Source organism: Hemicordylus capensis, chromosome 3 (genome assembly GCF_027244095.1).
Source record: "Hemicordylus capensis ecotype Gifberg chromosome 3, rHemCap1.1.pri, whole genome shotgun sequence".
Taxonomy (NCBI): domain Eukaryota; kingdom Metazoa; phylum Chordata; class Lepidosauria; order Squamata; family Cordylidae; genus Hemicordylus; species Hemicordylus capensis.
Genome location: NC_069659.1, coordinates 234,986,639 through 235,001,472, shown reverse-complemented (window position 1 = coordinate 235,001,472; position 14,834 = coordinate 234,986,639). Strand labels below are relative to the sequence as shown.

Genomic DNA, 14,834 nt, shown 5'->3' with positions numbered 1-14,834 from the left:
AAAAGCCTGTGTAACCCAGCATTCTGGTTCCAGTTGCAGCCAACCAGATGCCTGTAATCATTCTCTAGTACTTGGAAATTTTCAGACTTGCAAACATCTTGCCTGGGCTAGACCACTTGAGACAGCAGGTAGGGGCTCTCATGACAAGTGCTTCCACATGAAAAATATACTTACATATAGAAGACTAGCATGTCCAAGAGAGGGCTAGGCTATAATTCTTTTCCTTGTCATCTAGTTTTCTATATGGAGGGAATTTTTAGTGCAGAGAAGCATTCGACCATGCAAGCCACCTCCCCTGCCCCGGAATTCTATGCAGTCCAAAGTGGGTCAGCCAGACACAAGTTTGCCACCTTACTGAGAATTAGGCTGATGAATCTCTTCCTGCTACCAGGCTAACAATGCAGGGTTTTCTTATTCTCTTTGCAGATGGGGTACAGAGGAGTGGGGAGCCTGCAGCAAGTCCTGTGGCAAGCTGGGTGTCCAAATAAGAGTGGTACAGTGTATCCAGCACCTACAGAATGGCACAAACCGGACAGTGCACACAAAGTATTGCACAGGAGACAAACCGGACACGCGTCGGCCCTGTAGCCGCGTCCCATGTCCTGCCCAGTGGAGGACAGGGGCCTGGTCCCAGGTAAGCTGGCATTGCCAAATGGCTACTTTTACCATGGCTGGCTTGAGTTACTTTGGTACCCTAGGCAAACAAATAAAATATAAATCCCTTTGCACTTCTGCACCAAATCCCCAACCCTCTTGGTCTGGCAGCCTGTTTGCTAATTGCAGCAGACACACTGGGGCCTTCTTTGCATCATGTCCTTAATCTCACATCCGCTTTAACAAGCTGCTCCATTTTGGAATTTCTGCCTTGAATCCTTTGAACTTTGGTTTCTGGCTCCAAACAGGCAACTGTTGTGCTGTACCTAGGCCCACTAGTCTCCTTTTCTGTTGCTGAAAGCCATTGCCTATTGCTTAGGTCTTTTAAAACCTTCTTTTGACCTCTGCTTTACCTGGTAATGGTGCAGCGGGGAAATGACTTGTCTACTGAGCAAGAGATTGCTGGTTTGAATCCCCACTGGTATGTTTCCCAGAATATGAGAAACACCTATATCAGGCAGCAGCAATATAGGAAGATTCTGAAAGGCATCATCTCACACTGAGCAGGAAGAGGCAATGGTAAACCCCTTCTGTATTCTACCAAAGAAAACCACATGGCTCTGTGGTCACCAGGAGTCGACACCATCTCAAGGGCACAACTTTACTTTACTTTGCCAGAACAGCTCAGACATACACAGTAAGGCAGACTAAACTAGTCTCCTCCAAGGACAGGCCCTGTACATAACGGAACCTGTCCTACAGGGTTTGCTGTTGAGGGAGAGCCTAAATCATTGAATAGCTCAGACTATTGTGGCATTATTATGACTTTTATTTGTAAGGATTTGCTGTGCCAGGGGATGTTTTATAAAATGCCAGCACCCACTGATATTGTAGGAAAACTTGAATGGTACTGAAAGAATTAGTTTGCTGTCAGTTGGCAAATGGCTTGTGATTTCGCAGTAGCCCATCAGGTACTTTTGAGTTCTTTATGGGATCTTGAAGAACTAATGTTTGAAGCGCTAATGTTTAGGATTTTAAAAAGTAACACCATTCTACAGTTCACAGTTGCAGAATGATGAAACTCTAATGTTTAGGATTTTAAAAAGTAACACCATTCTACAGTTCACAGTTGCAGAGAAGTTGGAAAATGTGTCTGGCAAAATTTGTAAAAAACTGGAAATAATCAGTAAATAATTGGCTTCTTGGTGTACAGTTCTTGTGCTTTTCTAAATCAATGTTTAAAGCTTTTCTTCTTCTTCACGAGTTGACTTGAGGTTTTTTTAAAATAACAATTTCAGAACAATAATGATGGTAGAATAAGTTCAGCATATCTCTCAGCAGTGATTTGGTATTGGTTGTATTCATGAAACTACTGTTACAGTTGTTACACATATTTATATACCACTTTTCAAACATCCTCAAAACAGTTTACATAGCAAAAGGAATGAGTTGAGTTGAGTAACTTTATTTCGGACATAGACCAGAAAAGGAATGAGAAGATAGTTCCCTGTCCCAAAGGGGTTCACAATCAAAATGGAAATCCAGGGGAGACACCAACAACAGCCACTGCGATGGTGCCTATATTGGGTTGGATAGTGGCCATTTCTCTCCCCCAACTAAATATGAGAGCCACCATTTTAAAAGGAAACTCTTTTAAAGGGTTAATATATGCCTGTTATGCTACGTATGTACATTTTAAAATATTGAATATGGCCCTCAGGCTAATATTTCTGCTGTGATCATGGAAAAGAGTTCTATTGCAGAAGAAGTATTATATGTGTACGTATTTGGGTTTCTCTCATACATTCTAGTTCTGATCCTGAAATTCCCCTTGTGGGAACATTCTGTCTGTGTATCTGTCAGCAGTACAGCTTTGTCGGTCAGCTTTTGATCGCCAACCACCCATTGTCTTGTTTCTGATGGCATCACATGGGGCATATTTTAATGTCTCAGTCTCTCCTCCTTCCCTCATCCGTAATATATGTGTGTTTCTTCTCCTTCTGTGGCAGTGCTCTGTCAGCTGTGGAGAAGGCATCCAGCAGCGCCAGGTGGTGTGCAAGTCCAGTGACAACAACATTGGTCAGTGTGATAGTGAGAAGCCGGAGACCATCCAAGTCTGTAAAATGGCAGCATGCCCAGGTGAGAGAAGCAGGAATTACACCCAGGAATTTCATTAAAACATGCGGGGTGGGAAGGCTGCTGCATTTTAAACAATCAACACACAATCACATATCCCATGGGGCTGGTATGGATGATATGGAGCCTGACACACATCATTATGAAGGGGATGCTCTAAGAGCACATTCATTGGGATGTTCTCCACATGTGTCCCGATTGCTCTCCTGGCACTTCCATGTATCAGGTGGGGAAGTTTGTTTAAGCAAATATCTGGAGCATACTTGTTTAAACAATATTCTACCATGGGTGCTGGGACCACGGACAACAAGGGCCACCTGTATGCAAAACAGGAGTAGTAAAAGAAAATTATATTCCCTATTTGCTCCTAGCCCATGGCAATTTAAATATTCTATTTATGATGATAATGTGCCTTTAGCATTTTAGAAACCAGATTTATTTATTTATTTATCACATTTTTATACCGCCCAAAATGCGAGTTCTCTGGTGGTGGTAGGTATTTTTCCATGATTTTATCTGAGACTTCTTTGAAGCCATTCTTGCTGTTGATTAGGCAATCTCAGATAACAGGTGTGTAGATATAAATGTACTGAGACTAGTAATCTACTCTGTGAAACTTTGTGAGCCACCTTGGGATTTTCTTAATGGAAGGCGGGGTATAAATTTAACAATAAATTTAAAAAAACTTTCATCGAACTTGAGTATTATTGCAGGAATACTCTCCAGAGGCCCACCCATCCTCAAACTGTTTAAATCATTGTGATCCAGAATCCTAATTCTTTTTTCCAGGAAAGTTACCAAGTGCCACACCAAATGCAGACACCAGTGATCATGTGACTCCCAAGGCACAATGGGTGCCTCAAGAGAGTGCCAAAAATCCTGTTAGCAAGTTATCACCAAGTAGGTGCATTTCTGTTTCGGAGTTTCGCATTTTGAATCATCCATTTCTCTCTCAACTCTTCTGAGACCATGCATTGCTCAGGAAAGATGCTGCTCATACAGTAGTAGAACAAATGTCAGATTGTGCAGTCATGCAGCTGATTCCCTGTATTTACTGGGTCAGTCAGCAGTTGCTTTTCAGTGGGTGGGGTGCATGGGCAGCTGCCTCCTATCCAATGAGCCTTATGTCGGATAACTGGAACAAAAGTCTCTGAACTGTCCAGTCAGTTTATTAATACTGAAGTTATACATTGCAGCATGGAAATCAGTACATCCCAATACTGACTTTGTGCACTGTGAGTCAGACCTACCCAAATTGTGACCCTCCAAGCCAAGCAGTCCATCAACATTTGCAGTGCTAGACAGGCAGCAGAAACAGGACGTTGGTTGATCATCAGCTGTCCTTTGTTTGAGAGGTCACCGATTGTACAGGTCTGCTGTAGATGAAAACGGTAAAAGACAAATAACTTACCAAGAGAGTTAACTGCAATTTAATCTTGGTAAAGCAAGTTAAGTATGTTGCTGCTATTGCTAATGTGGATATAGCCTGAGGAATCCATGAAATCAGCTCAGTCTGTTCCTCCAAAAGATTGCTCACTTAGCATAGCAGATAGTAAATCCTTCCAATAAAGCAAACAAAGTGGAAAGTCTTTGACTTGCTCTAATCCACAGATGTGTGGTCTCAGTTAAGAATTAGTTTTGAACTACTGCCCAACCAAAAGCCAGAAGGGCGGTATTTGACAATAAAGTGCTGTCAGCTTGTGATGGATTCAAGTGCCCTCTAGTGTTCCTGGAGTTATCTGCAAGAGTCTCCTGCTGTAATGCACTACACAGTAGGGATGTGCACAAATTGTTTTTATTCAATTTGTGCACAAAACAAATCACCCCTGATTTGTTTTGTATTCAAATCTACCCCCTCCAAATCACCCCAGATTCCTAAGCTCTAGCCCTTGTAGAAGTGGAGACATGGAGCAAAATGTGCAGTCATTTTTCAAGTGTTTGGATTCTTCGGTGTATAATAACTTTTCCTCAACATGAATCCCTGTGAGGATTCATTGCACACCTTCATTTCTTCTGTTCATTTTGACTGTCACTGGACAGTGTCAACTGGCAACTGCCATGTGCCAACTACACCCACCACCACCATCAGCAGCAAGGCAGTGGGGTACTCATTTTAATGTTTAGGAATATTGAAGTGTTTAGATTCTTTGGTGTCTAATAACTTTTCCTCATAATGAATCATTCATTATATGCCTTCATTTCTTCTGTTCATTTTGACTATCATTGGACAGTGCCAACTATCAACTGCCGTGTGTTAACTATACTCAGTTAATTGTTTAGGTATTTTTGAAGTGTTTAGATTCTTTGGTGTCTTCATTACACACCTTCATTTTGACCCCACTGCTTTGCAAGTGGGGGTGGGGAATTAGTGGCATCCCATGTTCCAACTAACCTGCAACCCACAAGCCACTGGGTACTCAGTTTATATTTTAGGAATCTTTGAGGTGTTTAGACACTTTGGTGTGTAATGAATCCTCATAGGGATTCATTATGAGGAAAGGTTATTAGACACCAAAGAGCCTAAACACTTGGGAAAAATCCTATAACACAAACTGAGTAGTACCCCACTGCCTTGCGGGTGGGAGTGGGGTGTAGTTGGCACATGGCAGTTGTCAGTTGGCACTGTTGAAAAGACAGTCAAAATGAATAGAAGAAATGAAGGTGCGTAATGAATCCTCATAGGGATTCATTGAGGGAAAGTTACTATATACCAAAGAATCCAAACACTTGAAAAACAGTGACCACACATTTTGCTCCTTAACTCCACTTCTACAAGGGCTAGAACTTAGCTTTTTTTAAAAAAAACGAAAGCTGGGAATCTGGGGGAATTAATAGGAGGGATCCGGATCTCAAATTGATTCAAATCGAAACAGGCGCAATTTGATTTGTACCTGAATCCATTTGCACATCCCTACTACACAGTGCTGCCTTTACAGAAAGTTTAACGAATTGCTAGGTAGGTGCTCCTGCCTGTCTTGTCTTTTTAACCTCTCTTCTCACTTGCATCTCACTGACTTTTACATTCCTTTCTCTGTCTTCTCATCTTAGGCTCCTATGCTGATATTCCGCAGTTGCTGACATATCCATAGGCCCAATGCCATTTGGGTACATGCTTTTATGCACCTTCTCTCCTACAAATAGTAAAGAATACAGCAGCTCTCTCTGGACATCTATCATTCTGACTCTTAAGATCTCATTTCTAAGTTTCAAATGAGTTGGGTTTTTTTTTTAGAAATTAGACTTGTTTCTTCTTACAAGCAAGACATGAATCTCACAGTTCTTTAGTCCTGTGTATCATTGGAGCTGGATCTTGGGATGGGGAAACAAGCAGACTGTGGTGGGATGGAGCTAGAGAGTCACACAGCCCCACACTGCCAACTCCTGGTTGAAACTGCCATATGCAGCCAGGATCACAATACTGACATTGGGGAAGGTGGGGGCACCATATTTATCTACTCCTCCTGTATCTCTGATAGGAACATAGGAAACTGCTTTATTCTGACTCAGACCATGGGTCCATCTAGCTCAATATTGTCTACCCAGACTGGCGGCAGCTTCTCCAGGTTTGCAGGCAGGAGTCTCTCTCAGCCCTACCTTGGAGATGCCAGGGAGGGAACTTGGCACCTTCTTCATGCAAGCATAGCATACAGATACTCTTCCCACAGCAACCCCCTCCCCTGAGGGGAATACCATACAGTGCTCACACGTCTCCCATTCAAATGCAAACCAGGGTGGACCCTGCTTAGCAAAGGGGACAATTCATGCTTGCTACCACATGTCCAGCTCTCTTATACTTCTTGCCTCATATTGATTGCTCCACATATGGCGACCTTCTGTTGATGACTAGCTCACAGTCATGGAGTTCTTTAGAAGCTATGGTTCTTGCTTGCTTTCTTTTTCTATGTATTTCTCTCTCTTTCTCCTCCCACTCCTGCCCACTTTACTTCAGACACCACTGCCAGATATTGTTGGTTGTTTATACAGGAAAAAATATATCATCCTTTTACATCAGTACTTGGAGTGATGTAGGCCTGGTTGACTTGATTTGAACACTTCTCCTCAGGCATAGTGTGCAACATGAAATTGTAGTCTCAGGCCAACACAGTGTAATCATTTTATACGCCTTCTGTGTGCAGCGATACAATGTCATGATAGATTTGATGAAAGTTTGCCCATCTGATAGATGTACATTCTCACTCCACATTTAAAAAAACCCACAAAAACCTTGTTTATGATTTTCTTGCTATAGAGGAGCCTTGCCTTGGAGACAAGTCCATATTCTGCCAGATGGAAGTCCTGGCTCGCTACTGCTCCATCCCTGGTTATAACAAGCTCTGTTGTGAATCCTGTAGCAAAAAGGTTGCCACCACCAGCCAGCCTCCCAGTGTTGACCAAGGAGCTTCTGAGACTGGAATGCATGGGGGTGCTGCTCTTCTCAGCCCTTTCCCACCACTGCCTTTCCATCCCACCGTCATGAGTCACCTGCAAAAGATCAAGGGCACAGCTCCAAAACAGACAGAGGGAGCCGCCCATGGCCTGCTTGCCACCCTAGCTGGCTCAACTGCCCTTGGCACCTGTCAGGTTAATACTGCTTTGCAATCTCAGGGCAGTCCTGACAATGGTACTTCAAAAGCTGACACGTCAAGACTACTACCTCCTGTTCGGCAGGCTACGGCAGAGTGGAATCCTCGAGACTTCCAGAGCAGCCCAGCTTTCTGGTGGTTCCCTGCCCTCTTGGATAAACCTTTAGCTGTGCCACAAAGAGAAACGGAGTCTCCTCTTCTCTCTGAAGATGCAGCCAGACAGAGAAAGGACAACACAAAGCCCAAAGAGCCAGCTACCAATCTCAGGACCTCCTCCCCAGTTGTGACTTGAGAAGGGCTTCTTCCAGAAACTTCTATGCTCTCTTTCTTTCCACAGTTTACATGGGGCAAAGCTGCCACATTTCTGGGCCCCTTTGCAGTCTGGAAGGAATGCCAGTTACAGACATAACCATGTTTATTCAGCAAGTACAACAACAACAACAAAATTTTTGGTCTGTGGCACTTTTAAAAAATCCTTTTATTTAAAAAAAAAAATCAGAGAAACTAATGGGAACAGTTGCAGCAGCAGGCCATTCTGTTGCAAACAAGCTGCCGAGAGCAGTTGAACGCACACTGCTTGTACAGCCCAGGTGAGATTACCTCAGAGTTTGGCTTGAATCCACAGAGCTTTTTCTTCAAGGGTGCTACAAAGAGATTTTTCTCAAGCAATAAGGCAAAAACCCAAACAAGTCCAAGAGGACCATTCTTTCCTCCCTCTCCTCAGTTTATGCTCATCACTGCTGCTACTCCAGCCACTAAGAAAATGGTGGACCCTGAAATGGTGCTGTATGTGACATGGCTCTAATCTGAGTAATGGTGGACAGTGAATCTGGTCTCAGTAACAGCCGAACGGAAGTTCATTATGGAGGGAGGGATAAAGAAAGTTTTGTTTGAAAAACAGGAAGGGTGTGTGTGGTTTGGACTAGCAGCCTCCTGAACCAGCCTCTGTGTATTGCTGAGGTGGTGTGTTGACTCTTGGGAAGGGGAGAAGTTCACAGCTCACATTGAGTGTCTCTTGAACTGTGTATGAGTAATGAACATCTTTTATTTTAAAACCAGTGTTCTCATTTTCTAGAAAAAGACCCTTATTTAGCATGGCAGTGACACTTATCAATGGGGAGAATAAAAGGATGTGAGATATTGACTAGCTGGATCAGACCAAATGGCCCTATATTCCAGCATGTGGCCAGCTAGAAGTTTGCAAGCTAGGCAGGATGGTAACAGCCGTTCTTTATTTGCCTCTGGCATCTGCTAGTCATCAGTGGGTTACATAATGCACAGTGCCCTGCCAGTCCAAGAGCAGGGCACCTGTGCTGGTTCTGTCCAATTCTAAGCTGTGTCTGTGTTGTTACTGAGCTTGGAGAGGCTCTGTGGTGATTAAGAATTGTATCAGCAAGGAAGCTCCACTAGGAATAATGGGAGATGCAACGTTTCAGCACTGACAAATTCTTAGTCACTGCAGACCCTCTCCAAGCAGCATAGATGTGGCTTAGAATTGGAATGAACCAGCGCAGGTGCCCTGCTTTTGGACTGGTGGGATGCATGTGAGTGAGTATTTTGCCCTTGAAAGGAGAAAATGAACCAGTGAGTCGGGTACAAAAAAACGTTAACAAATGTGTCTGCAGTTGAAATAGTGTTACTTCAAAGACCTTGCAGAGTGTCCGCTGTGGGGTGTGTGTGTGTGTGTGTGTGTGTGTGAGAGAGAGAGAGAGAGAGAGAGAGGGGGGGGGTTCACTCAAGCACCTCTTGTCCTTCACAACATACTTAACTCTACTTTCTAGTTGGGGTTTAGGTGGTCCGTTGCATTTGTGAGATGGGAAGTATCACCAGTAACCCCCGTTTTAATAAAATAAGCCTTCTACTGGAATTCCGAATAAGACAGACTTAAAATTACATATGTGTTTTCAAATTAGTTCAGTTGAGATGGTTTCCCAGGATCTATCTGATGGATGTAGATTGATACTGAGGATACAAGTTGCATTATGCTAAAGAATGGCAACAGAGAACAACTAGGAGGTCCTTTTCTGGGGGGTGTCAGTCACCTGGCTGCTAATATTAAAACCTTTTCCCCGATTGGCCTCTGTCTTGCCATCACGACCCACCTCCCCACACACACACATGCAATTCAGGCTCTTTTTCTTTGTTTTGTCTTCTGCAACCCTTTCATTCTCCCACCTCCCCCCAACATGTTTACATCCTATGGAACTCGAAAGGCATTAACTGTCCTTTCTCAGACCCTTTTAAACGCCACAAGTGTCAGGGATCAGGACAGCTTTATGCAATGCCCACTGAACCGCACGGATCTTCACTTTGCGAATCTCATGCTTGTTTTGTCTGAGGGATGCTTCCTATGTGACTCTGAAAAGGCAGCAGTCCTCGTGCTTCCATTTTAAAATCCAGGAAAATGGCAGAATATGGAAAATGTAATGTCTGGTTCTCTTTTTTCTGAAGGACAGAAGGTTACAGGGTATATCTGTGGAAAGTCTCGTGGGTGGATATCGCAGCTGCTTGTCTGCTCTCAAAAAATATTAGAGTTGCACCATCATTCCGTGTTTCTAAAGCTTGTATACGTACTACCCACTTAACTTGATGGAAGTGGGCTGTGCAGAAATGGCCTTTATTGAGAAACCTTGGGATTGATTGTACAAAATACCAGGAAAGGAGATGGAGAAAGGAATGATGAATTAATCCTGCTTTTGTTTAAATGACGTGGAAGGGCATTGTGGAGTGCAAATATGTATCCTGGAGGCCAGCAGTCAGAGAGTTACTTCAGATCAATATGTGAATTTCAGCTATCCTCACTGCTCTCTTGGCGTTTGCCTTCCCCTTTTCTTCTGGACCACTCCCTCTCCTAATCTTCCTGCCCTAGACAGTGGTAGCCCTTCCCTTCTCTATGAAGAACCACTTAGCCAACAGCAGCAGAATTGCTTGGGATGAGAATGGCTAAGCCAGTGGTCCCCAGAACCCCTTCAACCTGCCTGCTCCTCTGTGAAATCAGGAGTGCTTTGCCAAGAGCCTTGGTCATTGCCATCACCATCATCCTATAGGCCTGGAGTGCATTACAATATAGATACTATCCTCCCACCCTCACTGAAATGGCAGGAGCATTTTAAAATACATGCCTGAATCTCACTTTCTGTATTTGGTTTGGCATGTCCTGAGCAGAGTCTGATAGGCAGTACAGTTCTTCAGATGCTCTGCTGGTGCAAGCCCCGTTGAAGCAAGTGGGCCTGATGCAGTAAAATCCCAACTGTGCCATGAGGATCTTATTAATTAAAGGACCCTGTGAGGCTACAGAGGCGTCTTCCCACAGTTTCTTTGCACAATTCATTGCTGTGGCCTTGCCTTCTTGCATTCAGCCGCTGCTGGGGGCAGGTGATTAGATCCAATATGGTGCTAAAACAGAATGGCCCACCCTTGGAGGGGGCTGCCTGGGTCTATGCATGAGTTGCTGCTCTCAGCTTGTCTTGTTCAGAAGGCATGCCCATCAAGTGACTCCTACAGGCATGGGTGTGTGTGTGGGCTCCTTTGAGGGTGGGGATGTTTTCCAAAGTAGAATTCCTTGGTTTAAAATAGAGCATTCTTCCCACTTCAGTTCCAAAAAATGTGCCTCAGCTATCAGAAGTTTGGGGAGCACTGTGCTGGTGTAAAACATGACTTGATTAATGCCTTTGCCATTTTAAATCTCTACATTTCGAAAAGCAAAGTCTGTATTTAATACCAGTAAATGCCACCAATCAGAAATTTAAAGATTAACGAAAACACCCACAAAGGACTCTTTTTGGTTCAATTAAATTGTCATGAAATCCCAACCCCTCCTTATGGAGGACAGGACCCTTTTGGCTGCTAGGAAAAAAAGAGCGACTAGAACTTCCCATTCAGCAGTACTAAGCCAATCTTGGCTGCTAACCAGTGTTCAGTTGCCTGGCATTAGTGCCCAGATTAGTGTTTGAGAAACTCTGGCAAACAAGAAATGAATGTTGTCTTGTTCAGCAATTTCAATACAAAGAGTCCTTTTAAGGGAAAACAGGTGTCAGCTGTTCCATATTGTGAAAAATATCTATATATATAATTCTCCTGGGTGTGCCAGGGAAAAAATGCATCCCGGCAGCCCAGCTGATTGGCTGGGCTATGGAGGCGCCTGATTGGCTGGCACACCCAGGAGAGAGGACAATTGGCCGGCGGAGCAGGCCTGGCCTGGCGGTGACGGGTGGTGGGAGGGGCAAGGAGGAGGACCGGCTGAGGGGTGAGGAAGCGGCAGCAGTGGCGGGTCCCGATACTGGGGTGGGGGTGTGGGGAGGGATGGCTGGCCCCAAAGAGGCCGGCGGGCCCCAAAGACTGGCGGCAGCGGCCGCGGCACTCGGCCCGCTGGTGGCAGCCGCCGCGGTGGCGGCACTTGGCCACTGGCAACGGCACTCGGCCTGCTGGTGGCGGGGGGTGGCTCTCGGCGGGCCCGACAGGCGGCGGCACTTGGCCCACCGGCAGCCGTGGCGGCGGCACTCGGCCCGCTGGTGGCAGCACTCGGCCCGCCGGAGACTGGGGGCGGGGGAGGTAGCTGGCCCCAAAGAGCGCACAGATGCTCTGTGCGGGGTCAGCTTGTGACAACTTAATTTATGTGTAGTGTGTTTTTAAAGAGTGCTACTTCCTTTAATGGGCCTTCCATTCACCCTTAAACACAGTGCTTGTTTGGAAGGAGGACCCACTAGGAGTGGGTGGCACCTTTGGCACCGGCCCCTTCAGCCATCTTGATCTTTATTAGTACAGTTCCACCATATGATATCTCTGGAGGTGGTAGAAGAATGGCCTCTTTACAGCTGACTACTGATATCGAAGCAAGATTTGAGGTCTGGAAACATGAGATTTGATTTGTGGAACCGAACTGTTGACTTTAAGATGGGGAGGAGAGAGATGTACCAATAATACAGAAAGCAAAAAAGGTTTCCAAATGGGCTTCAGAGTTATGATAAAGAACAGCCAGTGTTGCTGTAGAAAGTATCTCACAGAGACCAAGTTGATTGCAGTCTCTCCAGCCCCTTCAACACATTGGTCTAAGTTGGAATGGGTTCTTTTCCCCCTCTGAAATGGGGTTCCATCCTGATTAGAGAAGACCCTCTACTGGGGGCCTACACATGTAAAGCAATATGTAACCTACCTGGGAGTTGTGATACCAAAGAATCATTTGTGCCCCTCATATAGGTTGAGATAGCCTGTTCCCAAAGCAATACTAAGCACCAAGGGAATGTGCTGTAAGCAGGAGCAATGGTACTACCAAGTATTTTGTTAGAAAGCTAGAGGCAATCCTGTCAAGAAAACCCTTGCAATGTGAGGAATTGTTTCATGTAATGGATGTCTCTTTTGCAAGTAGGTTTCTTTGCATTAAAGGGGGGTTAGCCATCTGTACATCAGGTTGCAGTTGCTGGAGAGAGTGCATCCACTGGTATGACGGTAAAAGGGTCCAGTTTAAATGCTTTCCTACATGCTCGGGATACTGTGAGCCAATTCTCTGCCCCCATTGCAGTCATTTTTGCTTCCTGCACAACTGAAAGATGACTGGTCATCATAGCAGCTGATACTTGAGAGGAGCTAGAATTTGGAGGAATATTTCCTACTCTTTTCTGAGCAGGGCTATCAAACCAATCCAGTCTTGTGCTGTAACCATGTCTAGTGTTACAATGTATAAGAGTGTTGTACATATGAGATGTGGAGCTTTTAAAAATATTTATTAACTTCATTGGATTTTTTTTTCCTTTGTTGAGGGATGGGGAATAGGGGAAAATAATTTTCAATTGTAAAAGAAGATGCACCATACATAAAGGGCTAATGTTGGTTTATTTTTTTGGAGAAGGAGGGGAAATACATTCTGTGAACAACACAACTTGGCTAAGTGGTTATTGAAATGTGTGCTGAGGCATAGCGGACATGATGGGCAGTCAAAAGTCCACCCAAACCTGGCAGGCTCAGTAATACTGGTGTGATCAAGGCCGCATCCATACTTGCTGTAGGTGGCATGGGAGCTGCTCACCAACGAAGTGATTATCTGAATGATCATCTTACTACTATGGTCAGCATCTGGATACAGGATCTACATGTGTCCTTCTCATATGATTGTTCTTAAAGAATTGCACATTACCCAAAGGCCTGGTAAGCACTATGCTTTTACCAGCTTCCTTGAAAATGCTTTCCCCACACCCCCATCCTGCCCAGTCGGAATGTGAATATAAGAATATTTTCTTATATTCTGTATTACCCTGCCAGACCATCTGTCAATCAAGCCTAGCTCCGACTACTAACTGGCAGCAGCTGTTCAGGATCCCCAGCAGAGGTTTTTCTCAGCTCTGGTACGTCGGATCCTTCTAGCTGGAAATGCTGAGGACTGGACCATCTGCACACAAAGTATGGCCTCTTCAACTGAGCTAGGCTGATGCGTGCCCTCTCGCTCTCACTCCTTCCCTCTCTCCAGCGTACAAATTTATCCAAAAGAAAAAACAATACCGGACACACAAACCAGCCAAAATAAAATAGAATCCAATCAGTTACTTGACAACCCAAAGACTTTCCTAAAACTAAAACGGAGTGTAGCGGATTAGAGCCTTTGTCTCAGAGTAAGCTCATGTGAGGGAAGGAAATGCTGAATCATCTCTGCTGAGCTTTCCAGCAAAGGCCATTCCTAAAACTCTTCTATATTTCTGGCAGGTTCAAAAATGGCTGCCGCCACCACCCCTCTCTGTTACATAGCTTGAACCTCCCTGGGCTTGGGGTGGTGAAATTCCCAGGGAAAACTCACTTTCTTTTGCTATTGGAAAGGTACAAAAATCTTCCATGTGCAAGCCTACACGTGGGGAGAAAACTAAGAGCTGCAGAGCCTCTGAGGTGTGTTTGCACCAGAGGGGGGAGGGGAAAGCCCCCTTTCAGCCTTGCCTTTCTCCAGGGTTTAAAAGCACACAAAAGAAGCAAAGTCTAACACAAAATCTGACTAAAACTTCCCCTAGACTAAACTTCTCAGAGCCAAAGCCCTGGCTTCCTTTCTTGAACTCACCAAATGTTGGTTGAGGATTCAAGCTTCCTGCCCTTCTGGCTTTCCAGGACTTGCAGAGGCATTTTCTTGGGCCAACCTTCAAGGCCTTGTGTCTTCTCTGCACTCCCAGCCTGCTTCTTCTAAGAAAGAACTCTTCCTCCCAATGACTCCCTAGAACCCACCCATCTGGTGTGCTGATTGGTTGAGCTCTGGAGTTCACCAGCCTGTCAGGACAAGGTTCACTTCTGGTTAACTCTTTAGGGAAGGGCTGGCTGGTCACTACAGGGAGTCAGCCAGGAAATGCACCTCTCTGGAGATGGAATTTTAAAGCTCTAAAAGTGGTGGACAAAGGGCATCCTTAATGCAGGTGAGGGAAATAGAGGAGGAGGCATTCCTTCAGAAAGGCTGGACCACTTAGAGCTTTAGAGTTCAAAATGAGCTTTTTGAATTGGGCCTAGAAGCATACTAGCAACCAATACAAATATGTTGATATTTGGAACTTCACT

At 44.8% G+C, this 14,834-nt stretch overlaps 1 protein-coding gene across 6 annotated transcripts in view; it reads left to right on the top strand.

Moving 5' to 3' along the window:
* ADAMTS14 (ADAM metallopeptidase with thrombospondin type 1 motif 14) overlaps nt 1–13,044 on the top strand; it is a 131,334-nt gene extending 118,290 nt beyond the window's left edge. For 4 of the 6 annotated variants that reach the window (XM_053310922.1, XM_053310920.1, XM_053310919.1 and 1 more), the window contains 4 exons: nt 427–634; nt 2,604–2,733; nt 3,520–3,630; nt 6,980–13,044. In XM_053310922.1, the coding sequence (XP_053166897.1) occupies nt 427–634; nt 2,604–2,733; nt 3,520–3,630; nt 6,980–7,605 (1,075 nt within the window). In that variant the 3' untranslated portion in view covers nt 7,606–13,044. Of the gene's footprint in view, nt 1–426; nt 635–2,603; nt 2,734–3,519; nt 3,631–5,778; nt 5,994–6,979 lie in introns of those variants that run through there. The other 2 variants (XM_053310924.1, XM_053310923.1) reach the window with 2 other exon arrangements.
* Nucleotides 13,045–14,834: the final 1,790 nt, after the last annotated feature.